Genomic DNA, 26,885 nt, shown 5'->3' on the forward strand with positions numbered 1-26,885 from the left:
GCACTCACTGTGGACCTGGCTTGTCCTCTTCTTGTGGTGCCAGAGACTCGCAGTAAGGAAGGAAACTGGCCACCCCGTGCTGCCCAGGTCTTCCTCGATCTCCTGGCCCTGACAGCATCATCCGCCCTCCCATTTAGGGTAGTAGTGTCACTGTTCCTGTCATGTCACAGAAGTGCTCACCTCCTAGGGGAAAAGCAATGGTATCAGCTTAGCATCCCATTCCCACTAAGATGCAGGCTGTTAAACACAGGCTGCTTTGCCAGAGCCCTTCCAGCCCCCCCGAGCACCAGCCCCCAGCACACGTCGGGCTGGGGAGAGGCCACGTAGTACGTGTTGCTCTTGGCTGAGCTGAGCAGGGCACTCGGGACGGAGGAGGGCATGTTGGGGTGCTCATCTGTGCTCACGGTTGGCTCCATGTCATTGAGCGTGTTAATTAGAGACATTTTACACTGGAAATGCACACAGCTCCCAAGGGCCTGTCTCTATCAGCTCGATTATTAACAAAAGCTAAAAGCAAGCAAAGACACATTTAGGAATAGATTCATAACAGATATTTTTGTCCAAAAAATGGATGCTCAAAAGTACCAAACTATCCCACCTTGCTTCCATAGACAGAAACTGATAGAAGCAGAATATCACAGAATATAGATTAAAAACTAATCAAAACCGATAGAAACAGGAACTGACAGAAGTTCATAGATTTTTCTTAAACTGGTGTTGAAACAGCCCTTTTCCTTGTTTTGACTGTGTGTGACTGTATCCTTGGATACAAGGATACTGTATCTGACTGCATCCTTCTTTGTCAGCGTGTCATCTTAGAACGGATTTACCTGCACTGGTTTTTCCTATGCAAAAGCTAACTCGCATGTGCACGGAGAGAGGATTTTAGGTGTCAGCAGATCAAATGTCAGCATCATGTTGTTGTCACAGTTGCAAGCGTGTTAGGAAATGCGTGCTTTCTCTGCAATTCATCTTTTTTTGCTTAGGTTAAGATTCATGCCACTTAATATCAGGGACTCACTAAAACTGCCTGTGTTGGTAGCGGAGGAGATAGGATCTCTCCCTTGGAAAAGGGTGTCCCCAGACGTTAGCTGATTCTCATGGGGGGACTGCCTGTTCACCCCAATGACTATTCTCCTGCTGAAGGTGCTTGGTTAAAGTGCCTAAATTTGGGCTGGATGATGGCCCCGTGGGAACATGGGTGCACACAAATAATTCAACAAGACCTTAATGCATGGGTGTCTGGTACAAGGAGTAGTTGAACATGAAGGGAAGCTCTGCGAGGCAGTTTTAGTGGGGCTGGGGGCTATTTATAAAGGTTATTATTTGGAAAGGTTTCCTTTTTCCTTATCCCGATCTTCTGGGAGGGCAGAAAACCTCCTGCTCCCCCAGGCAGCAGGGCTGGCAGCAGGGAAAGGGTGGGAGTCTGGGGAGGAACACTGTGCTCTGCTGGTCCTGGGTGGGGTAAAAGGAGCTGGGTGCAGGCAACTGAGCACATGTGCTGTAAACATGCATAGCGGTGATTTAAAGGCAGCGATGTTCGGGCCGAAAGAAACCCAATTTATCAGATTGATAGCTTGGGACCCTGACTCTATCAGTGGCAATGTAAAAAGAAAGCCCATTCATTTTTGTCTAACAACCTTGTTTTCCCTTTTTCAGAAGAATTTGACGGAGCTGAGGTCCTTCGGGTCACCGCCTTCAGCCGTCAGCAATGTCACTGCAGCTGTGATGGTGCTGATGGCCCCGGGAGGAAAGATTCCCAAGGACAGGAGCTGGAAAGCAGCTAAAGCTGCCATGACCAGGGTGGATGGCTTCCTGGACTCCTTGATCAAGTTCGACAAGGAGAACATCCATGAGAACTGCCTCAAAGCCCTTCAGCCCTATTTACAAGATCCCAAGTTTAAACCCGAATTCGTGACCACCAAGTCCTACGCTGCGGCCGGCCTCTGCTCCTGGGTGGTAAACATTGTGCGCTTCCACGAGGTGTACTGTGACGTGGAGCCAAAGCGGCAGGCTCTGAGCAAAGCCAATGCAGAGCTGGTGGCTGCCCAGGAGAAGCTGGCCAGCATCAAGGCCAAAATTGCCGTAAGTGCTTGCCCTTTGGTGGGACCCATCACACTCGTCACTGCTTGGGGAGAAATCCTCCGCTTTGGAGAAAGCTGCTTCTCTGCACTCATGTATTTTTAAGGGCTTCTAAGCCCTTAAATACTTCTAAGTATTTTAATTTTTATTAAATTAAAATATTAAGTTAATTAAATTAAAATATTAAGTTAATTAAAATACTTCTAAGTGTTTTAATTATTACTGAATCCAAACATTCAGTAGATTGTAGTCTTTTCTATCCCTTTTATTGCTGCTTTCTACATTTCATCTGTTCTTCTCCAGCCTTGCTTACACCTTAAGAGGAAGGCAAATGATTAATTCTTATTATTCCTACCTAATTTTTAAAATGTAATTTACCTCAACTCATGGGTCCTCAGAAAACCCGTTATCTCAAACCAGTATGTTCCTGGTGTGCTGCACAGGGGCAGGGAAGAGGAACCAGAGGCTGACTGAGAGCGCTGGTAGCACAGTGCTGTGCCGGACTGGCTCCCTGTGCTCAGTCCCTAGCGATGGGCATGTTTTGCAGGATGAAGACTGCTCTAGTAGGAGTCTAATAATTTGTCACGGCACGGCTCCCTGTCGGCATATCTTGTGCATCATACTTACTTAGATTTTTGCTACTTAAAAAAAAAATTAAAGAAATCACTGAATAGACAAAATTACTGTGTGATTAAAACTGCATTTCTACAGAGAGTAGCTTCTAGCCTTTCTCCTTTTCCTTTGGAAAGTTATCTTTATGTAAAAAGACATACTGCTTTTCTTCCTCCCTCCCTCCCTGGCCAATACCCACTAAAAGCAAAGTGTGGGAACCAGCCCAGGGGGACCCTATGAGCCCATCCCTCAGACGGTAGCGCAACGTCCCATCACTCACTGTTCTCCAGGTCCCTCCCAATGCAGGCAGCCACCACTAGCGCTCCAAAACCTGCCTTTTTTAAAGGTGCTGTGGATCTGGGATCCCTCTTCGTGAGTGAAGGATCCTCTGTGGCTGTGCTTTCGTACTGACACCACAGTTCGTGCAAAATCCCTGTTAATAATCAAGGTGTGTTTTCAGCCAGGCTGACAGATTTGTCTTTAAATAACTGACTTTGAGATACGCACCTGGAGAGGGGCAGCACAGTCCCTCCAGCTGAGCTCATCCAAGTACTCATCGCTTCCACCAGCTCATCTTCACGTTAGAAAACACATAACTCTTTTCATAGAATCATAGAATAGGTTGGATTGAAGGGACCTTTAAAGGTCATCTAGTCCAACCCCTGTGCTGTGGGCAGGGACATCTTCAACTAGATCAGGTTGCTCAGAGCCCCATCCAACCTGACCTTGAATGTTTCCAGGGATGGGGCATCTACCACCTCTCTGGGCAACCTGTGCCAGTGTTTCACCACCCTCATTGTAAAAATTTCCTTCTTTATATCTAGTCTGAATCTATCCTCTTTTAGTTTAAAACCATTCCCCCTTGTCCTGTCGCAACAGGCCCTGCTAAAAAGTTTGTCCCCATCTTTCTTATAAGTCCCCTTTAAGTACTGAAAGGCTGCAATAAGGTCTCCCCAGAGCCTTCTCTTCTTCAGGTTGAACAACCCCAACTCTCTCAGCCTTTCTTCGTAGCAGAGGTGTTCCATGCCCCTGATGATTTTTGTGGCCCTGCTCTGGACCCGCTCCAACAGGTCTGTGTCTGTCTTGTGCTGAGGGCTCCAGAGCTGGACGCAGCACTGCAGGTGGGGTCTCACCAGAGCAGAGGGGCTCCCTCGACCTGCTGGCCACGCTTCTTTTGATGCAGCCCAGGATACGGTTAGCCTTCTGGGCTGCCAGCGCACATTGCCGGCTCATGTCCAGCTTTTCGTCCACCAGTGCCCCCAAGCCCTTCTCAGCAGGGCTGCTCTCCATCCCTTCATTGATGGAATTGATGGTATTGATACCGGGGGTTGCCCCGACCCAGGTGCAGGACCTTGCACTTGGCCTTGTAGAACCTCATGAGGTTCACAGGGGCCCACTTCTTGAGCTTGTCCAGGTCCCTCTGGATGGCATCCCGTCCCTCAGGTGTGTCAACCGCACCACTCAGCTTGGTGTCATCTGCCAACTTGCTGAGGGTGCACTCGATCCCAATGCCTCCTAGGGCTTATAATTCTTAAAATGTTTACTACACTTTTTAACTAAAAATAGAAAAAAAATCTCCAGAGCTCTCTGGTAGCCCCTTCCTGCTGCAGATGAAAGGAGGGCAGGTACAGCACCTGAAGCAGGGATGGATTTAGAGGCCTTTAGCTTCTAATTCTCCCATCTCAGCTGTGAAATACGGTGCTGGGGAGCTTTTTTCGTCCCTTTATGCTGCTTGTTTCCAAAGCTTTTAATGCCTGAGCTTTCCTTTTTCCTTTTTTCTTTTTCCTTTTTTAAGAAGTGGGATTTCGCTAAAGAAAATGGCAATCTTTAGGGGGATTAGTGGTACTCCACTGGCATGCACTTGCAAAACTGACTGTTTTAGGTGAGTTTTCCCCTCTGCAGATGGGTAATGATACAGTGCTCAGCGTGGGGGTGGATGTGGAGGTATATCCTTGCTTATCGAGCCGGAATATTTTGGATAGCTTCACTGATGTGAGGCTGATTCATACCTGCTAACAAGCGGGCCCCAAGCTGTCACATACCCTTTTTTAGTAATAAATGAGACTATTCTGATTGTCAAAAATACTTAAGTACCTTCCCCTCTCCTTTGTCTGCCTGGGAAATAAGGTTGCTACTAATCTGGGGAGGGTAGATATAGAAGCAAGATGAATATCACAGTTGCACACAGATATATTTGTGTGTTACTGTAGGTGTGTCTGGTGGGGTACTGCAGGTATGATCTGTTCTTCATAGCTCATAGATACTCATTTATCCGATCGTGCTTGTGTAATGGGATTTTATATATATGAGCATATGTATGCACATACATTCATATGCACGCAGAGATAGAAACCTTTTCTGTTATTAATTCCAAGGCAGGTTGAGGAGAGTCTGCTTTGTGTTTTCCAGTATCCTGGAGAGCTGCAGATATCCCTAATATAATCCTTTTTCATTTTCAGGTTTTTTTCTGGTGCGTAGCTCAACCAGTGTTACGGTGATTTACAAGCAGTTTAGCCTTAAGCAGTTTGCATGGGGTGCAGATAAAATCAATTATTACTTCTACTTCTCTTATCAGAAGTGAAATGCTCCAAGTGCTTGTGGGAGCCCTTGATTTGTTTTAGTCCAGAGTATGAACAGCTTTGTCCAAGCAAAGGGCTCTTTTTATTTTTTCTCCCTTTCTGCCCCTTCCCAGCTCCGAAGCACTTTGTAGCCAACCTGCAGGAGAGATGGTCCCAATTAGTGCTGGTTGAGCTCCTCTGCAAGAGCATCCCATGGCACTTGCTCAGGCAGCTTTAGGAGCAGAACAACTTTATTGGCTTATTTGTCATATTCCCTTCTAGAAACAGAGTGCAGGAGGTATGGCCTGGGTATGGTTCAGGCATACCTCCAGCTGCTCAAGGAGCCGCTTGGGGATTTGAGCACAACTTGGTGAATCAGCAGAACCTCAAGGACTGGACAGAGACCAAGGGGGCTGCAGCATCAGGAAATAAGAAATTCTGTTTTCTTAGCTGCCCTGCTCATTGCTCAGCCATAGCACCGGTCATCAGTACTTGGCCATAAGGACCCCCTTTCCTAGTTTAAATTCACACCAGGGCAGAGCCATAAATAAATTGTTTCTGTGTGTTCTTTGCCTCTGCCGTGTGCCGAGGCTGTGAGTTACAAGCACGTACAATAACACAGCACATCGCTGCTCTGCGCTGGCTCCTGATGCGCAGGAGGGGCTGCACCCTGGGTGCCAGCCTGGGCAGCGTGAGTTGTGGTGGAGCTTGGCCAGCTCTGCCCGCAGGGTGAATCATTTCTGGAGAAGGGTTTTCCTTAAAAGTGTGCTGTTATTTTCTCCTTTTTTTTTCATGTGCAGCGCCTCAACGAGAACCTGGGAAAGCTCACAGCCAAGTTTGAGAAGGCCACTTCAGACAAACTCAAATGTCAGCAAGAAGCTGAAGCTACAGCGTGTACCATCACTCTTGCAAATCGACTGGTGAGTGTCAGCAGATGCAACTGTAATGGCATGAATGGGAGGTATCAGGTGCTGCTGAGATGCAAACCATGTGCACACAGTACGTTACATCCTCTAATTTTTTTGGAATACATTTCCTGCACTGCAGCAAGTTTCAGTAATGAAAATGAATTCGCATTGGCTGTTTTCATACATCAGGGTAGGCACTGCTCATATTTAAAGAGAATGGCTATACTCTCTTCACAGCTCTCATCTCCTTTTTGTTACATAAATGCACGATCAAGTACTGATAGGCCAAAACTATATAACTCAAAAATCGTACCGTAAAAACAAATACAGAATATGCCAGTAGCTTTGCAGGTTTTGAAATGACAAAAAGTTAATAGTGAAAAGCTCTAAAAAAATGGTGCATGTCCCTGTTATCAGCCCATCGGTATGCATCATAGTCTGTTGTACCTTCAAAATATGCAGCCTCCTAGTCCTCTGTGGGGCAATGCCCTTGCCACTGCTTCACCGATAAGAGACCGAGAGATAATGGCTTCTGTTCACACTGTCCTGTTAGCTGGAGCCCCAGCTCACATCCAATGCTGTAATTGCCCTTAACGCTTTGTATTTTGGCTTCTGCATTGGCTGTTAGCTTGGGGTGGGCCAGTTCTTCCTCCAAGCAAGGAAACAGGGCTGCAGGAGACTGACCCGTGCTTGAGCTCTGCCCTGGGAGGCGGTGGGGTTGGAGCTGGTTCTAGCAGCTGGCTCCGTTGACTCAAGCTCACCTTCTAGCATATGAAGGCAGCATTGATGTTGTCTTGCTGGAGAGCCCCAATTTTTTTTATGCTTTTAAAACATCTGACTTGCTAGACCTGCAGGGAAGATGCAAGTAGAGGTACAGACTTCTATGGGTACAGACTTAGGCAGTGCACTCCCACTGCTTCTGCTGCAGCTTTTGGCGTGTAAAGTGCCACCTTGCCCTGTTTTGGGTGTGGGATGTGTGCGCAGCTCGGCACATGACTCCTGTCTGAGACCAAAACTCACTGAAATGCGTGGCCCCTTCCTTATGGCCATGCAGCCTGATTTTGTAGCAGCACTGAAAGAAAGGCTGCTGTGCTGCCTTTCCTTCCAGGAACAGCGGAGATGTGTTCAAACCACTCTCTCTTCCAAGAGGCTGTATCTGTACCTGTATCTCCAGGAGAGTGTCCTGCTCAGTCTGGACATATTCAGGGATGGAATTCGGTCTCAGTCTGCCTTGTTGAAGCTGCTTCTACTGGTGGGTCTGGTGGCAACTAAGTCAGAATACAAAGGTATTTCTAGAAGTGATGCTGGATGCAGGTTTCTCTGCTTGTTTTACCAACTCATGGCTGTGTTGGGCTGTAATTTGTAGTATCTGTTTGTATCTATCCCAACATAGCTTGCAGTGCTAAAGATAAAAAGATAGCCAAATGGTTAAGCTTTTTCCTTTGGACATGGAGAGTTGTGCCCAATTCTCCATTTCATACTTCTAAACCTTCTTAGGTGACCTTCAGCAAATTGCTTTAGCCTGGATTTTCAGAGCTGTTTAGATTTCAGGTGGGTTTTCATGGGCAGATGAGAAAGGCTGCATTTAATGGGGCATCGAAGTGCTCCCAAAAACTGCATGGTTCACCTGCTTAAGTACTGGGAAACTTCTAAAAAACCTTCATCTTTAATCTGTGTGTGCTTGCTTTGGAAAACAGGAGTGCAGCACTGCTCTAGCCCAGGTGGCTGCTTTGCAGACAAATGCAGGCAGGATTGTGATATACTCAGATATAAGGGGTGAAAGATAAACATCAGATAAATCCCTTTCTATACTGATTTAGATCTTTTTTATGCAACCACTGTAGGAGTTTTATGCTTTCATGTTCTTCAAGTTAAATCTCACTGAATGCGTCCAAAACCTTTAATTAAAATAGGAAAGTAGCTTTTTCATTTGAAAGAGCCATTTATGTTTCTGGGGAGATTTTGCGGGATGAGTATTTCCCTGTGTCTTTCCACAGCCTAACGAAATCCTGTTTAACAAGTGATGTGGTGGTAGATTGCAGCTCTCAGTCACGTAGGAGTCAGTAAACAAATTACAAGAAGAAAATGTTTTGTGAGAAAGAAACACAGAAATGATGGTTTCAGTTCTTTTCATATAAATATATGTGTGTGTGTAAGTGTATGTTTTACACTGAATACAGCTTAATTTCACCTCAATTAGAATCATAGGATCATAGAATAGTTTGGATTGAAGGGACCTTTAAAGGTCATCTAGTCCAACCCCCCTGCCATGGGCAGGGACATCTTCAACTACATCAGGTTGCTCAGAGCCCCATCCAACCTGACCTTGAATGTTTCCAGGGATGGGGCATCTACCACCTCTCTGGGCAACCTGTGATTCACCACCCTCATTGTAAATAATTTCTTCCTTTTATCTAGTCTAAATCTCCCCTCTTTTAATTTAAAACCATTCCCCGTTGTCCTGTCGCAACAGGCCCTGCTAAAAAGTTTGTCCCCATCTTTCTTATAAGCCCCCTTTAATTACTGAAAGGTTGCAATAAGGTCTCCCCAAAGCCTTCTCTTCTCCAGGCTGAACAACCCCACCTCTCTCAGCCTTTCTTCATAGCAGAGGTGTTCCATCCCCCTGATGATTTTTGTGGCCCTGCTCTGGACCCGCTCCAACAGGTCCATGTCTGTCTTGTGCTGAGGGCTCCAGAGCTGGATGCAGCACTGCAGGTGGGGTCTCACCAGAGCAGAGAGGCTTCCTCGACCTGCTGGCCATGCTTCTTTTGATGCAGCCCAGGATACGGTTGGCCTTCTGGGCTGCGAGCGTACCTTGCCGGCTCATGTCCAACTTTTCATCCACCAGTGCCCCCAAGCCCTTCTCAGCAGGGCTGCTCTCCATCCCTTCATCCCCCAGCCTGTATTGATACCGGGGGTTGCCCCGACCCAGGTGCAGGACCTTGCACTTGTCCTTGTAGAACCTCATGACGTTCACAGGGGCCCACTTCTCGAGCTTGTCCAGGTTGCTCTGGATGGCATCCCGTCCCTCAGGTGTGTCAACCGCACCACTCAGCTTGGTGTCATCTGCCAACTTGCTGAGGGTGCGCTTGATCCCACTGTCTATGTCATTGATGAAGATATTAAACAGTACTGGTCCCAGTACGGACCCCTGCGGGACGCCACTTGTGACCGATCTCCATCTGGACATTGAGTCATTGACCACTACCCTCTGGATGCATCCATTCAACCAATTCCTCACCCACCAGATGTTCCATCCATCAAATCCATACCTCTCCAGTTTAGAGGGAAGGATGTTGTGGGGGACAACAAACAGAACAGGATTTCTTAAAGGTGCATGTTTAGCATGTGAATTCTTGGCTTAAAACATGAATTTTCATTCAGGTACAACTGTGGTATTATGATAAGGAAAAATTGTGGAATTTTGGGGGGCGGTTTTTGGCTTAGCTACATTAACAAAATTGTCCTTGTAAAACAAAACAAGCAAATATTTTAACAAGAGGGATTGTCACTTGTGATGTATGTTCCTACATGATTTTTAAAGTTTAATAATTTCCTTTAAAAGAATGTATTTTGATTCTGAAATCAAGATAAGACATTGGAATCAAGTTTTAGAAAAACTTTCTTTGGTTGCAGTTGAGGTTTTTGTGATGATGTATGCATCTGCCTGTGGTCCGATAGCACTGAGTTTGTGTCACGGGCAGTATAATCTCAGTGAAGCAACAGGAATATATTTTCTTTTAAGTGTGTTCTTTACCTTACTCATTAACAGGGACTGCTCGCAGGCTCAGGTTCAGCACCTGCTTGAAAGCAGTACTTGTTCACGTGCTTTGCTGGTGCTGAACTATACAATTCACTGTTAAATAGCTTAGCATGTTTTTTATTGTTTAGGCACAGTCTTGATGATTTATTTTGTATAGCAGTTTTGCTGCCTTAAATTCAAAGCCTCCCTGTTTCTTTTCTCTTGAAATGCTTTGAATGCACTGGTGACTGGTTTGGAAAGAAACTTTTCCCTGTCCAGGTTTCAGGAGAACCACAGCAGCAGACTTTGAAATCTTGAAACCGTTAAAGCAATTAGGAAGTGGTTATGCACAAACCGCTTTTCCAACCCCTCTCTTATTTGATGTTCTGCAAATGGGAGAAACCATGTGCGGCTCTGCCCGGTCACCAGTGGGTGACATTGGCCACTTCCATAGTTATTTCCGTCTCTTATATATACTTAAAATGCAAATATTTAGGTGACTGGGTTTCAAGTCTCTCTTTGAAGCAAATTGAAAATGGTAAAAGGAAAAAGGAGGATGCGTTAGTGTGCAGCCTGATCTGTGCATCAAGAGAACTGGGTGGAGAAGGGTGTTTTCATTTTTTTGGGCAGATAAAGGACATCACTTGGGTTTAAGCTTTCTACTTTGAATACAATTGTTATTTTTCAGCCCTGCCAGTCCTTGCTGAGGTTTATAAGCCATTTTCATTTAGATTGAATTGGGACCTCTGCTCAAGTACGGTGCATTGCCATAGCGGGGACCATGATTTGTCACGTCTTCCTGTGCTTACAAAGGTGATGCCCAGGTAGGCTGGAAAGCAGTTTTGCTCTGCATTTGAAAGCATGGAGAGCTTCCCCAAGCTGCGTCTGTCTACGTGCATAGATGAGACAGGCTAAACATTGTTTTGTCCATAATCTGCCAATGTTGTTGTTTTCTACCCCCCAGCTGCTGCCAGGACGTGCTTTCCCCCAGATTGAAACACCCTTTCCTTTCATCCTTAGAGAAAAAGCAAAGCCAGGTGGAAGTAAATCTCTATTCCTGCAAGTAGGATCATACAAAACTGAAGCATCACATGATTGGCACAGTCTTTGCAGTGGTGAGAAAGATGAGTCCTGGGCAATGCCCTGGATTCCGCTAGAAAAAAGCAGCTTGGTTTTTGTTGATCTCTAGCTGGCAAACATCATCTGCCTCACTTGTGCTGGGTAAATTTTTCAGTCTGATAGTCACAAGCGTTGGTAACAGGTAAGAGGCTGAGAGCTTGGGGAAGCCAGTGTCAACCCTGGGCTTTTATAAAGCAAAGAAGGATGGAGTGGGATTGTTTGTCTTTGGCTTGCTGAGAGATGAATATACATGTACACACAAACACACAAAACACACTTTGAGAGCTTCCTGTTGCTCCAAACAATGTACAGTCTAAAAACGAGTGCAACAGCAAGCAAGGGAAGAAAAACATATCTGTCCCATTCAGTGTCTGCTGCTGCTGCGTCTCCAAATGCAAAGATTTGGGAAGAGATTTGAGTGATGCTTGGAGCTCTCCCAATGCTGCAGATAGGCTCAAAAATTATCTTTCTGCTGCTCCCTCCCTCCCAACCCTCTTAACCCTACCCAACTATGCCAGAAAAACACTGGAAAAGATGGAAAGACATAGCAGCCCCCTTAGTAGTGCAGAAGCCACGTGGATAGCACTTCCCGCAGAGACCCTCCATGGCTGTTGTCTTGGGACAGGAGTGTAGATGGAGGGACTGTCACCTTCAGCTTTGCAGCCTGAGGCTTGGAGCAGTGATTAGTTGGCTGGAAGGGTTTCATCTCTTGCTGCCACACTGAGGGCTCCAACTTCCCACTTGCATGGAACTTTTTGCAACGGAGCCGGAAATGTGTTGTACAGACAACTGCAGGCGTGTGCCATTTTGCTCCTGGAGTCAATAAAGCCTCGGGACCTGAAGGTAGTGTTAGCTACTGATGGGCAAAGTCATCCAGACTAAATCCAGAAATTCTGTCTCTCATTTCACATGGAGATGAGCACAGGCTGTCGGCTCAAACTCATTTCTGGAACTGAAATCCCTGAATAAACACCCCTTGGGCTCCTGTTTGGAGCTTTAATGGGGGAGAACGTGGCTCTTGCCAGTTGCAAAGAGAGAAAGGTAAGACTGGCTTCTCATGCTGCCAAGGTGCTACAGCACATGCACGATTACCAGAGGTCTCTGCTTACTGTGGATCATATGGAAAACAGTGGAAGAATAATATGATTAGGATCAGGGATGATTAAAAAGTCTGGGCAAGGCCAGGGTTATTCCTGTTGGTGGAAATTATTAGAGTTCAATGCAACTTATTGGAGATGAGGAGAGAGGCACTGAGTCCCTGGGAAATCAGCTGTCTCTGCCTGTGGCTGGATACAAGCTGCAGCATTTGTATTGTAGTTTAATAGAGAATCTGTTCACTTAGAGTTTTTATTTAGAGGTGAAATCTTATCATGTCTGCTGTAAGATTGAGAGAAATGCTGGAGGAGCAGGGACACTGTGTCCCGGGCTATGTTGGTTACGTCTCCTCCCCGCCCCATGGCCTGGGAACAACTTGGTTTGAGACTGTTGGATTCCTTAAAGCACTGTGTGTCTTGGCTGGTTGCAGGACAAAGCTGCTGCTGTGAGGAGCTGCTAGCAGGCGTCATAGCTGAGGGATCACTGAACACAGTCAGCTGTAAATGCAGACAAGAACAAGTTATGTCAGTGCCAGTTCCACTAGCTGTTTTTAAAACCCTGGTTAGAAAGCACAGCTTGCTACTACTGCTGTCAAAAATGGATCACTTTTGCAGTGTATGCAAGGAACTACTTGCATCCCAACTTACTGTTGTGCAATGCACACTGTCTCGTGTGTCATGTCTGGCTTTGATCTAGGAATAGATCCTGACAGCCCTTACTGATATGCAATCTATTTGACATCCAAGATGTGTCACCTTATGTGACTATGGGCAGAAATAAGTTCCCAGACTTTGAAATAAATATATTTGAGGTTGTATGAAGAATACACCTAACTAAACACAGGTAGTGTTGCTTTGGATTGAAAAACAAAACAGGGATGAAGGCGAGGCAAACTTTTAGAGTGCCTTAATTTTAGTATGGCATTCTGTGAACTTCAGATGACCTAGGAAAGGTGCTCCAGAATCCAAGGGACAGGGACCAGGGAATGTCTACAGATCTGTGCACAAGAAAAGAGAGGATGGCTGATGGGTTGTATTTGTGAGTGGATATGTGCTAATGTGGCAGATGAAGTTTAGTGATGACAGATGCAAAATAATGCATGCAGGAAAACGAACTGTAATCATGCATTTACATTGATAGGTCCTAATTGCACTATTATCACTCACAGAAGAGCTCTTGGAGTTGTTGCAGACAGTTCTCAGAAACAGCAGCTTGCTACTCGACTGAAGAAAGAAAGGCAAATTGAATATTACGAATGGGTAGGGAAAAATCAGGAAGCAAAAGTTAAACAATCATTGTACCAGTCCAGATCTATGGTGTGCCTACATCTTGCATGCTGAACACAGTGGGGTTACTCCATCTCAGAAGGCTGTAGGCAACCTGGGAAAGGTACAAAGATGTATGCAACACTTTCCGTATGTAAAGAGAAGAAATAGATTAGGACTCTTCATTTTGGAAAAGAGACGGTGTAGGGATAGTTGTGACAGAAGCCCATAAAATCATGAATAGTATGCAGAAGGTGAATAGGGAATGATTGTTCACTCATTATCAAAGAGCTAAAGGTAATCAAATGAGATGGCTTTTAATTTGCTACTTGCTAAATAAAAAGAATTCCAATGACTTCTAGGATCTGAGGTGGAAGACACTTGGGATTTCTTTAAGATACTAAAACTGACAGTAGTGTGTGACCCAGGCAAAGGAGAAGAAAAGACCCCCAGGACCTAAGTGGATTAAAAAAAAAAAATCACCTCAAGAAATTAATTAGGAGTATGTAGAGAGTCTACAAGTATTAGGAAAATCAGATCAATTGAGACTTCTTGGTCTTAGAGGTTATGGGAGTAGTATGAGAATTGACCTCAAGGAGGCTGGAGGAAAGACCTGTAGGTATTTCACCTATAAAAGCTGCAAATGAAAGATGGAGGAAGTGGGACTTCTATGCACTGTTACTGGAGTTGAGATTAAGGATAATTTAGGTATGCTTCTTAAAAATAATCAATAACTTAAAAGTAGTGCTTTGCTTCTTTTTCAACAAGTAGGATTACATGAGAACAGATATACAGGCTGAGACCAGGGTCTGTCCGGTTTCAGCTGGACTCCAGCAAATGTCCAGAACAGAGGAGGAACAGGGCAGGTATATCCCATGCTGCCTGATCTCTGATATTTTCCAGCCTTCATATGCTCCACTGTAACGAATGTGCGTATACATGGTAGGACAGACCTATAAGACTGAAAACATAAAAATGGGAATTCCCGCAGGTAAAGAGGAAGCATGACTGTAGTTGAAATAACTTGATGGTCTGGATATGGGAACCACAGGAATGGGATGAAATTCAGTAATACAAGATGCAGACATGTAAGTGGATTTATAACAGGTTGTTTGTCTCTAAACCAGGAGCACCACTGCCAGCAATCAGTGAGGACCACTTGAATTTATTAGTTCAGGCTTTGCCCTACTTGTTGTGTAGCCCTAAGAAAGGCAGATGTGGTCCTAATCATATCAAGAGTAGGCTTTCTAGCAAGGCGAAGGGAGCATCAGCACGCGCTGAGATCAGCAAAAGGCACCAGGCAAACCTTTTCTGCAGCTTTGTGAGTAGGACGGTGGTTCACGTTCATGAAAGAGTAACTCAGCGAAAGCAGGTTTAGGGACAGCTCTGAGGTTGAATGAGGCAAAAAAAAATCTGCAGCCTCTCTTTCTGCTCCTGGAAGGAGTCAGACTGCCCAGAAGGCAGTTTTCACTGATTCAAAGGGGCAGATGTGTCAAGGTAGAAAGGTCATCAGAGGTATTATTGCAGGTGTCAGTTAGTTCTTTTGTTCATCAGAATAATCATGAACGATCTGGATGAGATGGTATATAAGCAGGTCATGTGGTTTCTCAGTAATATGAATACCGTAATGATGGAGACTGTCTATAAATAATTGTAAAAATGATACCAAGTGATGGAGGTATGAAATGCCAGGTAGATAAATGTAAAGTAATTGGAAAAGTATATTGGAAAAATTAGTTTTTACTTTACGTGCCCTGTAAGTGATGCTGAGCTAGTTATTATCATTCGGGAATGAAATGATGGAGTTAAGAGTTTTGTGAGTATGTGAGCTCTGTGCTCCCAGAGGCAAAAAAACCCTCAACAAACCAAAAACCCAAGCTGAAATTGAATGTTAGGGTTTATTAGGAAAAGAAGAGAGAACAAAACATAGAAAAATCACAATCTCACTATATAAATACATTCTAAATAAATCTTGAATGTGCAGCTGTACGTCTGCCCCCTCTGCTGTACCTCAAAGGATGTAGTAGAATGGGAAATGGTGCAGAGAAGGTAACAATAGAAAGAAACCGGATAATGAAGATTACATCATTCGGTAAAGATAAAGATTGCAAGGACAATCAAAAGGCTGTTTCTGTGTGAGGAATTATTGAATAGGCTAAAGCTTTTCAACTTCAAAAGGAGACAGCAGAAGGGGTATCAAGGGCTTGAAATCATGAGTGGTACGGAGAAGGTGACACGAGCGTGATTGTTCGCTGTTTTTCCACTGTGCAAACAGGTTTTAGCAATTGAAAAGGTCAGGCAGCACATCAAAGGATGTACTTTTTTTACAGAAAGCGTAGCTAAACTATGTATCTCCTGGCCACAGGATGCTGTAGATGCCAAAAGGTTGGTTGGTATCCACAGCAGCTTAGACTCAGTCATAAAGAAAAAAATTATCAGTGGTTATTAAGCACAAAGGTACAAGCTCTGTTTCAGAAGGCCCTTAAACATCCAGTTGTGGGAAGCCGGGAGATTATGTTGGGAACTATTACCAGGTGCTCATTTGTATAGTCTTCCCAAGTCAACTGCAAAGGGCTGCTGTCAGCAGACAAGATGCCGAAGGAGGTGGACCTTCGGTCTGGCCCAGAAGAGCTGTTCCTGTGGTTGTGTATTTCAGAGGGGAACCAGATCAACTTCTTTTGCTTAGCAAAGCAGAGCACTTTCTCTAGAAAATACTGGCTGTTTATAAAAGCATCTGGAGGTACACATGAGGGTGAAAAGAGAGCTGAGCTGGAGGACAGTGTCTGCATGAGAACTGATGGCACAAACTAGCCAGGAGTTAATCTGTAACGGAAATCAGAAAGTGGCTCCTAACCCTCAGAAGGTAGCAAGATTCTGCTAGAAATAGGACTTGGTCGTGTTGGAACATGTGACGGTGGAATTCAGTGAGGATCTGAAGGTGGTGCCTTCCCATCCTGGGGACCTGCGTTCTGCATATCAGTTTAAGATGGCAAAATAACCCAGTGTAGGGGAATGAGTTATTCATGTTCATAAGGTTTATCATGGGGATTTTTGTTAGAGCTGGTCCTATTTAACATCTAACCGTGGCCTGGAAGAAGGAGACAGTGTAGTATTTGTCGCATTTGCAGCACCCTTTATTTGGGGACGTTTGCAAAAGAGATGGATATAGAGGAATTTTTAATAAAAATGAGAAATATGAGAAATAACCCTAAGCTCATGAAGAAAAAAAATAGAAAGTGCTGGTTGGCCCTGGTAACAGAGGCCTGTGAGTAGAGGGGATCTGTACATTACATGGATGTTTCCAGAGCACCTTGACAACAGGAGAGTGATCGTGAATTTGACCATAAGATTTGGCGTTCTCGTTCTCAAATCCATGAGTCCAACTTAAAACTGGTTTGGGGTTTTCTGGCTTGTGAACCTGAAGGATGCATTCCATTCGTATTTCCAAGCTGTGTTTCTCAGTTAATAGAGCTAAAGTTTTCTCCTTTAAAAAAAAAAGGCAGAGGTGGGGGGGTGTCAGGGTATCCTTTTAATCACAAGACTTCAGGAATGAGAGCCCAATGGTACCCTGAAAAGTACCAATGGTCAAAGAAGTTGTCTGTGCATGTAGAGATATCTTATTTTACAAGGAGATGCTGTACCCTCTTTAAAGCTGGTAAGCCCCAAGTTGGACTGCTCATACATTGGATGCTCATGAAAAATGTCCACAAGGAAGTGTTTTCTGGACAGAGACTTAAGGGAAGGAAAAATGTAGACCCAAGGGGTTTGTGATCAAAATCCCATCTAGCTGGGGTAATAATAAATTGTGTGAAATAGCTGAAGGTTGTGGCTCTTGGAGAGGAATGCTCTGTGTGAGAGACGGTGTAACGAGGTGTGAATCTGTGGCATTAAGGCAATTAACAGCTGCCTCAGAAATCCTCATGCAGATATCTTTATGTGAATTCCTGCTGGGAAAGTGATGGATCCTCCCTTGATGATTTTAGAGGAGCTGTGGAGCAGACAGCTGAGATTTCACTGCAGGACCAGCCTTTCACTGAATGGGATGGGGCGGGGGGTGCGGGTAGCACAGTAACCGTTGAATATTTCCTATTCCCAGGTTTTAAATTTTAGGAAATGACAATTGATGTCAGGAACAAGGTATGGACATGACCAGATCCTGAGGTATTGCTTAAAGAACCACTGTAATGATCAATTTGACTTGGGAAATTGCAGGTTGGGGGACTCGCCTCTGAGAACGTGAGATGGACTGAAGCCGTGAAGAACTTCAAACAGCAACAGAGCACTTTGTGTGGAGATGTCTTGCTGATTACGGCCTTCATCTCCTACCTGGGCTACTTCACCAAGAAATACCGTCAAGACCTCCTGGATGGAATCTGGAAGCCGTATTTGCATCAGCTAAAAGTAAGCCCTGATTTCTCTGAAAAGCCGTTGTTACTGGAATTAACATGGCCATAAATTCTGATGTCCACAGGGGATCCCCCAAGTGAGGGGATCCCCCAAATGAGGGGCATCCCTGTGTCCCCACCGAGTTGGATTGAGGAGCAGGATGTAGCCACACTTGATTTACTCCTCTCTGGGGAAGCTGTTGTGGTGTCCTTGCTCCATGCAAGTGACCCGATTCCTCCATGTACAGAGGAAAATCCCCGATGCAGCAATCCAAACATGGAGCCCAGTACCAATGCTGTGCAGTTTTAACCAGGCATCAGGGATGGCCTAGAAAGAGGGAGGTAGTATGGAGAAGGAATTGCTTGGAGCAGGCAGAGCTCACTGCCAGCTCTCTAGTAGGCTTGGAAAAACTCCAGACGGTTCATGCTGGACACAAGCTCTGTTCATGCTAGCCATGCCTCTCAGCTGGTTTTACACATGTCTTGCTGTTTGGACCACATGGAGACCATCAGGCTTCAAGCTTGTTTAATATTTCACTAATTTTTAACAGGTCCTCTCGTACATCAGTAAATGCAAGCGCTCAGTTTCCTGCAGGGTTGAGCTTTTGCACATCAGTGCAGTAATTGGATGTTATAAATCCTGGTGAAATGCCAAGAAGCTTTTAAATAAGGTTGCAATGGGTCAGTGATGCCCAAAGCAAAAAGCTGAGAAAATCAGAAAGTTCCTTAGGATGAGAGAGGAAAAATTTCATTCTGCATTTTTTAATACTAAGCCAAAAATTTAGTTAAGAAAGGCAATATTGTTCCAAAAATGACCTGACTCTGTGCTTAGAAATTTCAAGGAAGTGCCTGTATTTCTAATGGAAAATTAAAGTCCCATTCTGCTCAGAAAACTGGCACAGATAACTTTCTGGTTGTCACACCCAGAAATGGCCTCCCATGTCAGAGAAGTGTTTCTGGAACTGCTAATGCTGTTTTGCAACACAACAGCAGGCTTACGAGGGTGTTAATTATATTCTTCCAAACTGTCATCTCAGAGAGCTTGTACATGGCAGAGTGTGATCTGAGCCTGCTTGGCTGGCCTGAGGCCCTTCGTGGTGCTTAGTGCTCTGCAGGCAAAAATCTTTGGGTTGCTTGCATAATGTACGTTCGTTCACAACAGGATTGGGAAACACTTAATACTAGATCAAAACTATCCTGTAGAATGGGAAGCCACTGATAAATATGACATCAGTTTTTAATTAAGCTAACATTTCTTGAAATATTTTCCTTGCTCATCTCTGGAATATGTTGCAAGTCGCACTCGCTGCTTTTTGCCGACACACTAGGAAGCATTTCTCCTTTCCTCCCAGGTGCCAATCCCTGTAACTCCGTCCCTCGATCCTCTGACCATGCTGACAGATGATGCTGATGTAGCGGCTTGGCAGAACGAGGGCCTGCCAGCTGATCGGATGTCCACTGAAAATGCCACCATCCTCACCAACTGTGAGCGCTGGCCCCTTATGGTGGATCCCCAGCTGCAGGGTATCAAATGGATCAAAACAAAGTATGGCGAAGACCTCCGAGTGATCCGAATTGGGCAGAAGGGGTAAACATCAGCCTTATCACATAATAATACCTTTTAATGGTTGTCTGTCTGTTGTATTTGATGAACAGCGTACATTTAACTGCAACCATCTGAGTCAATTACATTGTGGAAAGCCCTCAATGTATTTGTGCATTAGCTGCTTATTCATTACCAAAATGATAGAGATTTCTCATCAAATAGAGGGTCTGTTTAGTGCTTGGCTCAGTTACCATAGAAACTCCTCTGAAACTGAAAATGGAGAGAGCTATGTGCTGGAGGCTGAGCTATGTGTAGGACTATGGCATCCTCCATCGGGCTCGTCTTATGTGTTGTGTCCTGACTCAGTTTCACCCAGGAGGATGAGTAGGGCTTCCTACATCTTGGAAAAAGAGAAAGGGCTTGGGCACGGAGAGAGAATCTGCCATGAGGGTCACCATGCCCTGAAGACCAGCTGGGCTAACTCTGTTCCCACGCTGGCAACCAGCTAGGAGGTTGTCATTGCAGCACCCCTGCATTGATCTGGCTAAATCTTTTATGGGAAGGCTTTTCTGCTCCTGGCTCTTATCTTCGGTCAGTGCACAGACCAGTCTTCTGCTATCTCAGTTTGCACCTATTTCTACCCACTAGTGAGGAGTCTCAGCTGGGACGGAGCAGACCCAGAGTCAAATCCCTGCTTGGGTATGAGCACTGAGATTTTTTTTTTTAATATAGAGCAAAGCATTGGCAACAGGGCTAGAGTGACTCAAGCTTGGTTCTTGCAAATTCATGTAGCTTTGGAGATGTCTTGGGGTTGCCCAGGTTGTTTTGCTGGAGCCTCCTCTGCTTTCCTCATAGAAAATAACAAGAAGTTATTAGATTTGATCTTGTGTGGGGTGAAAATACAGTTCATTCTTTATCAGAGCAAATTTCTGTTTCCTGGCCAACCTGGTCACCATGCCTTGCAGTTATTCAAAGCAGTCTGTGGAAAAGTAAGGATCCCAGAGGAGGCACCTAAATACAAACCTCCAGGATGGAACAAGAGGAATAGACCCTGGAACATTCCTATGCTGCCATTACAGCTTGCTGTGCAAACACAGCATGCCTTTTTCCCTTCCCTCCCCGGCCACACACCAGGCTGGCAGGTACTCTAAGAGGGGAGTTTAGTGTGTGGCTGTGACGTCTCAGGGCCATTGGCTAAAAGCATCGTGCACTGCCCCATTACAGTAAGTAAGGGAGTGTTTCATCATCTGGGAAATGGTGCTTCTTTGCTTTCAGCTGCTTTAAGAGGTTTAAACCCACACTCCTCTCTCCTTCAGGAAAGGGCCATTTGAGCAGCTTTGGGGTCAGCTGCTGTCATTCTGACTGTTTCTTTGTATAAAATATTCCTGGACTCAGAAAAATAGGGGCTGCTGATCAAGGATGGGGTTTGCATTGTGTCAACATATTCCTTTAAAGGTTGGCCCTAAAATTCACTCTGAACTTCTTGTCTTAGATTTTTCTATCGCTTCTTGAGGTCCCAAACTCTCTAGCTTACAAAGGAACCTAAATTTTAGCCAGTGGAGTTAATTGGAGTGGTTCAGTGCAACAGTGATGGTGTAACAGAGCCCAGAGCACCCTCACCGCCTGCCCAGGGCCCTTCTCTCCTCTTTGCAGACAAGTAAGTTGGGTGAAGTGCAGAGCAGCCCTGAAGGAGAGAGCACAAGCGCTTGACCCTGCCCTTCCCGATACAAACAATTCCAATGCAGAGCGTCCCCATTTCAGTTAGGCACTGGGCAAAGGGATCCAATTCCCTCGAGGAAAGAAGCTGTCCTAAATGTGACCCTAAAACCTGGGCAAAATGGAAACCTGCTCTTAGTCCTTGCTTTTATGCAAGATTAACTGCACCAGTGGGTTCTGGGGGAAACAAAATATTTGCTAAAAATAACTCCAAGCTGCCTCATCTTTGTTCACTAATGCCCATGCTCTTTTCTCAGGAAAGAAGACACAGTTGTTATTGCTTGCCCTTGGGAGGTCTGAGACTTGATTCTCTTTGTTGGACAGCCAGGACTCTGCCAGTGCCACTTTCTGCACCGTCTTACCCCTCTTTCTCTCTCACAACTGCTGGCATGTGTACGGAGCTGCCACCTTGGTGTGGAGCACCCCTCTGTGCCCCTCACATCCTCCTTGATACAAAGCATCACATCCAGCCTTGCTGTGGCGGGTACTAATGCTGTTTCCCACAGGTATTTGGACACGATGGAACGTGCCCTGGCTGCAGGAGAACTGGTTTTGATTGAAAATCTGGAGGAATCTGTGGATCCAGTTTTGGGGCCGTTACTGGGGCGAGAAACAATCAAGAAAGGAAGGTGAAGGGAGGTTTAATGGCATGTGTGAAGGTGTTCTTTGTGCTGTTGTCCTTCCTGTTCCTGACCTCAAATTGTGGGTGTTCATATACAGCCACACTAACATCCTGCCTTCAGAAGTGAGGGCATTTTAAATCAGGCAATCACAGGTAATTCAGTCATAGGATGGCTTTGAAATAAACCTAGATTTTTCATTTTGTTGGACAGTGTCATTCAAACCTCATGTAAAAGAGACACCTGTAATTCTCCTTTTGTATAGTGACCTTGGTGTCTGTAATTGGCTATCCTGACACTGAATTATTACCAAAATAGCTATTGCTGTTGTCAAGAAAACGTAACCTTGAATTTTAGCAAACACTGCGCACCGCTTAGGAATACAGGTACAGGTTTAAGCATTAAGAATATATAAGTGTTTCTTAATGAGGTCAAGTTCTTCATGGCAGCTGCTGGTCACTCGCCAGCCAAGAGGAGGTCAGCAAGAGGGTCAGCAAGGGAGTTCACTTTTTCCTTCTTTCTGTATGTAAAGTAAAATAAGCACATTTTTAGTGCTCAAATAATGGCAACAAATAAAACCTTGTGCTCAGCTCTGAACTTTTGATGTTGTTTTGCTGGCTTTCACAGAGAGGAGTTGTCTGCCTTTAGAAGGATGCACGTCGTTCGGGCTTTTAAAAGTCCCTGTCGCCGACAGCTTTGCAACTCGCAGGAGCCCGGCATGAGCTGACCTCTGTGCCTGCTGCAGTGCCTTGCAGTGCAGTCCTACTCTTGGCTTTGTGCAGTAAAAACCAAAAAGCCTGTTAAGCTCTGCCTTTCACATTCCTTAAGTTCTTTGAGGATCATTTCCTTACTTGCCTAAAATATCCTAGGATGATGTAAACTGCTGGGAAAGGCAAGCTGTCTGGAAAGTTTGCAGGGGAAGACATTGTGAGAAGGGTAGCTGTTTGTGGGTTCAGCTGCAGGATGGAGGGGAAGGATCATTTCAGAGGGAATGATGGTCCCAGTGAAGGGGACTGAAATGTTTGAAAATGGAAATAAGGGTACAGCAGAGGTGGTGGGACTCCTTAGCCCCCGTGCAGTGAAAAACTCAGTCATCCCCTTTTGGGACTGTATGTCTCTGCTCTCGAAACTCCCTGTGAGCTCACGTGTTTCCTAAGAAAGGGAAAATAGGTCATAAATCAGCCAAAAAGTCCATGGGTTTCATGTTTTCCAGGACGTGAGCCCAGACCCCACAGATAGATGCTGGTAGTCCCAGAACAAGAAGTTTTTTTGAAGTCAGGGCTCTCAGCAGTATTTTTGGGTGCTGCTGTGAGTTCTGTGTGATTTCTCTCTAGCTCAGCTTCACAGCTGTGAAAGCAATTGAGGTGGCCAAGAGGACACCTAGTGAGCTGATGTTTGACTGGAAAGCGTATTCAAATTCCCATGGTAACACCACTGTTCCCATGAGTCCAACTGCATCCCTGAAAACATTTCCAGTTTCTCTTTTCCTCTGGTTCCCATGGGCTTTGTTAAACTTGGGTTCAGAGTATGTTGATTCGTGGGGTCTCTGTAAGTTTTAGACTTGATGCCAGAAATACAGAAGGTTGGGTTTTCCTGAGTGATGTTACCTCCCAGGAATGGCAACCAGCCGCTCTCCTAATCTGGCTTCACTGCTAAAGCTCAGTGTGACCACAGAGTTGGCCTCATCTGAGCCAACAGACTAGGCAATTTTAGCTGTGGCTGATTAAAATCTCAATGCTGAGAGGCTTTTCCAACTATGTAATTCCAACTTTAGGTAGAATACAGCCTCTGTAAAAAGCAAGGAGGGTTCATGGTTGAACTGGCCACCCTGCTCCTGGAAACTGTAAGCCTTCTCAAAAAGTATGCAAAATTCAGGGGTAACTGTCTGGGGTTTTTATCCTAAATCAGAAGTGATTCAGGTGCATCCAATTTTAAATGTTTTTTGCTTCAATAGTGATTTCTGTGTGAAAAGTGCAAAGTCCCATGCTGGTACATGCCATTGACTGATACCACCATTTGTCTTTGGGTGAAGTGTCCTGGAAAAGGCGTGTGCCTATGCTCCTTTTGCTCTAATTTCAGGTACATTAAGATCGGGGACAAGGAGTGTGACTTCAACCCTGCTTTCCGTCTCATCCTCCACACTAAGCTGGCAAATCCCCACTTTCAACCCGAGCTGCAGGCACAGTGCACCCTCATCAACTTCACCGTCACACGAGACGGCTTGGAGGACCAGCTGCTCGCGGCAGTGGTCAACATGGAGAGGCCTGACTTGGAAGAGCTTAAGGTCAGTAGCTGGGAGTTTACACTGGGAGCAAGTATAAATAATAATAATAACAACATTAAAAATAATAATAAATAATCATTATTATTGTAATTTAAAACAAATAGCATTTCATGTGCAAGGTTGCAGAGATTGCTGAGCTCATCGTAAAATCAGGAGATTTCCCTTGCATGACAAATATTGAGGAATTTTTTCTTCAGTCTTTTGTTTTCTTGGTATTTTGGGAACACTTAAACTACAATTTCAAGTTTTTTTCTCCAAAAATTTGGGTAAGAATCTCTTTCTTTTCCTACTCCTCTTGGAAATGGAAACAGATTATTATTATATCAGGTTTTTCTGGACTTCACCAATTTAATTTTGGAGGTAGGATTAATCTCACTTAATTTTAAGCATTTATGGTATAGGATTTCCACTGTAAATATTGTGAGGCTGGTAATGAAATTTTTCTGTTCTGATTCTTCCTCCCACTTGTTTGTAACAGACCAAAATGTTCTCTCTCTTAATAAGTATGGCTTCAGTTTCAAGATAATTTTTTAAAGAAAATCCTTTGTTCTAATGACACATTTAACAATGTAACGAATATGTATAATACTAAATATTTACTGAGAGTGGGAATAAATTTACTGCACATGTTCAGTCAGGCCAGGCCAGTTTTGTAATAATCTTTTCATTTAATGAGGTTCTAAAGTACGTTAGCTGTGCAGCCTTAATGATGCATTTAGTTTTAACCAGGCTCATGTGCTAACGAGCCAAAAGATGGCATCAAAAATACATAATGAACTGATTTAATGTATAAGCCATGGCTTACAAGTCTCGCTGGGACTGTGAGACACCCAAAGCCTCTTGATCAGGCACCCCTCGGACACGCTTAGCACTGGGTTGCAAATGCTACAAACAGCCACGTTCCTTTGCTGATTTGCACTGAAGGGGGCTGGGGGTGGGGGTGACCACGATTAGCACAGTGGCGTCATTAACTGCTGTTATGTTAAGGACCGTTCCTCTTAGCCTTGGCAGCATCGCTGTTAATGGGTGCTGTCACAATAAGAAAGACAAATTCAATATCGTGTGCAGTCAACAAATCCACAATTATGCTCTGAAAATTAGTAACTCAAAATCGGCAGCACTTCCCTCCCATGCTGTAAAATAACTGTGTATTAGAAAACAGTGAAAACGATGTGAATTAAGGATCACATCTTTTGAAATCCCTGCTTCTTCAGGGCGTGCGTGTTATGGAAGAAGGAGGACCAGGCAAATGCATCCCCGGGTGCCAGCTATGCCAGCTATGCCACAGGCAGTGGGGTTGTGGTCTCGCTTCAGAAAGCACTAAGCAGATACAGATTGGCGTGGGATGTAATTTTCTTTTCCTTTAAGAATATTTAAGACCTTTTTCGCTATATCACCACAGCAAGATAATACCAGAGCCCACTATCTCTCCTCTCCCTCTCATCTGCTTCCCTCGTGCTACAGTCCTGCTGCCCCAACAGATATCGGGGAGGAGGAAACCAGCCTGGCATTCAAGATGTTCTGCTGGCTGAGGAACAGTCAGTCAAAAAAATCTCTTCCTTGTTGGGATAAAAGCAGAGACTTGTCTCCTTAGACATGGGGAGGGGGGCTGGCGATGGCCGCACGTGCACTGACCTCTGCGGATGACTGCTGGCCAGGGGCTCAGTAACTTCTTCTATCCCTAGTCTATCTACTGATGTGAAAAAAGCCACTTGGGCTGTTTGATAGCTGGGGGGAGCTCCTTGAAGACCCAGATTTGAATCTTTGGATTCCCCAAAGGAGAGGCCACATCTCTAGGTGTGTTTTACTCCATCCTCTCTACCCTGGGACAAAAGGGACAGGCGTTTCGTGTCTGGGGAAGGTTTAGGTCTCTGGTTTGTGGGCAGATGGAGGTGACTCCTACAGTACTGCACAATAGTTACTGAGCTCAAAATATTGTTATGGGCAAAGATGGAGCACACCTTATATGTGGAGTCCAGAATTTATTGTTAATAACCTAATCAAAATTCATCAAACAGCTATTATTAATCTAATTACGATGACATTAACATTTTAAAAATTTTTTCTCAGCACAGTCTCTTTCCATAATCTTTTTCTTCATTGATTCCCAGTTATTCAGTCTTTCTGTTCCTTCTTATCTTTGAAGCTATCTTTATCTGATTCACAGGATTGCACTCCTGTTACAATGGGTGTTCAGAGTCCGAGACCACATTTGCACTCTCCCATATTTTCGTTCTAGACTGTCGTGGTTTAACCCCAGCCAGCAACTAAGCACCACACAGCCACTCACTCACTCCCCCCCGGTGGGATGGGGGAGAGAATCGTGAAGCGTAAAAGTGAGAAAACTCGTGGGTTGAGATAAAGACAGTTTAATAAGTAAAGCAAAAGCTGCATGCACAAGCAAAGCAAAACAAGGAATTCATTCCCTACTTCCCACCAGCAGGCAGGTGTTCAGCCATCTCCAGGAAAGCAGGGCTCCATCGTGCGTAACCGTTACTTGGGAAGACAAACTCCATCACTCCAAACGTCTCCCCTTCCTTTTTCTTCCCCTCCCTAAGACTGAATCCTGCAAAACTGGCCTGTAGCTCTGGTGAATTTTTTTGTTTGTTTGTTTGTTTGTTTTTTTAATGGAATGAAATTTTGAAATCTCTCAGAGCAACCTGTTTCCCAGAAGTAGTGCTGTTATATATCAACTGTGAAATAACAGATAATGAGCTCCACTGCAGAAATAAGAAATTATGACCTTGCTACTGCTGAAAACAATAGCATGATAAAGCTGCAACAGATGCAGGCTGTCGTGGGGAATACAGCATTGTATGCACTTTTAAGGGTGCATTTCAGAAATTGCGTGGTGATTACAAGCCATTGGAGCAAAAATCACACACATCCTCATTAATAACTCCAGGGCTTACAGTCCATGGTCTGGAATAATAGCTTGCAAAATGTCATTTTT

At 44.8% G+C, this 26,885-nt stretch overlaps 1 protein-coding gene across 1 annotated transcript in view; it reads left to right on the forward strand.

Annotated features, from left to right (window-relative positions):
• Positions 1-26,885, forward strand: part of DNAH9 (dynein axonemal heavy chain 9) — a 182,891-nt gene that overhangs the window by 79,509 nt on the left and 76,497 nt on the right. Inside the window, exons 35-40 of the mRNA XM_075169769.1 lie at positions 1,660-2,085; positions 6,053-6,172; positions 17,594-17,782; positions 19,119-19,354; positions 21,535-21,657; positions 23,728-23,936. Of these exons, the coding sequence (XP_075025870.1) occupies positions 1,660-2,085; positions 6,053-6,172; positions 17,594-17,782; positions 19,119-19,354; positions 21,535-21,657; positions 23,728-23,936 (1,303 nt within the window). The remainder of the gene's footprint in view (positions 1-1,659; positions 2,086-6,052; positions 6,173-17,593; positions 17,783-19,118; positions 19,355-21,534; positions 21,658-23,727; positions 23,937-26,885) is intronic.

This window comes from Calonectris borealis, chromosome 20, assembly GCF_964195595.1.
Source record: "Calonectris borealis chromosome 20, bCalBor7.hap1.2, whole genome shotgun sequence".
NCBI classification, from domain to species: domain Eukaryota; kingdom Metazoa; phylum Chordata; class Aves; order Procellariiformes; family Procellariidae; genus Calonectris; species Calonectris borealis.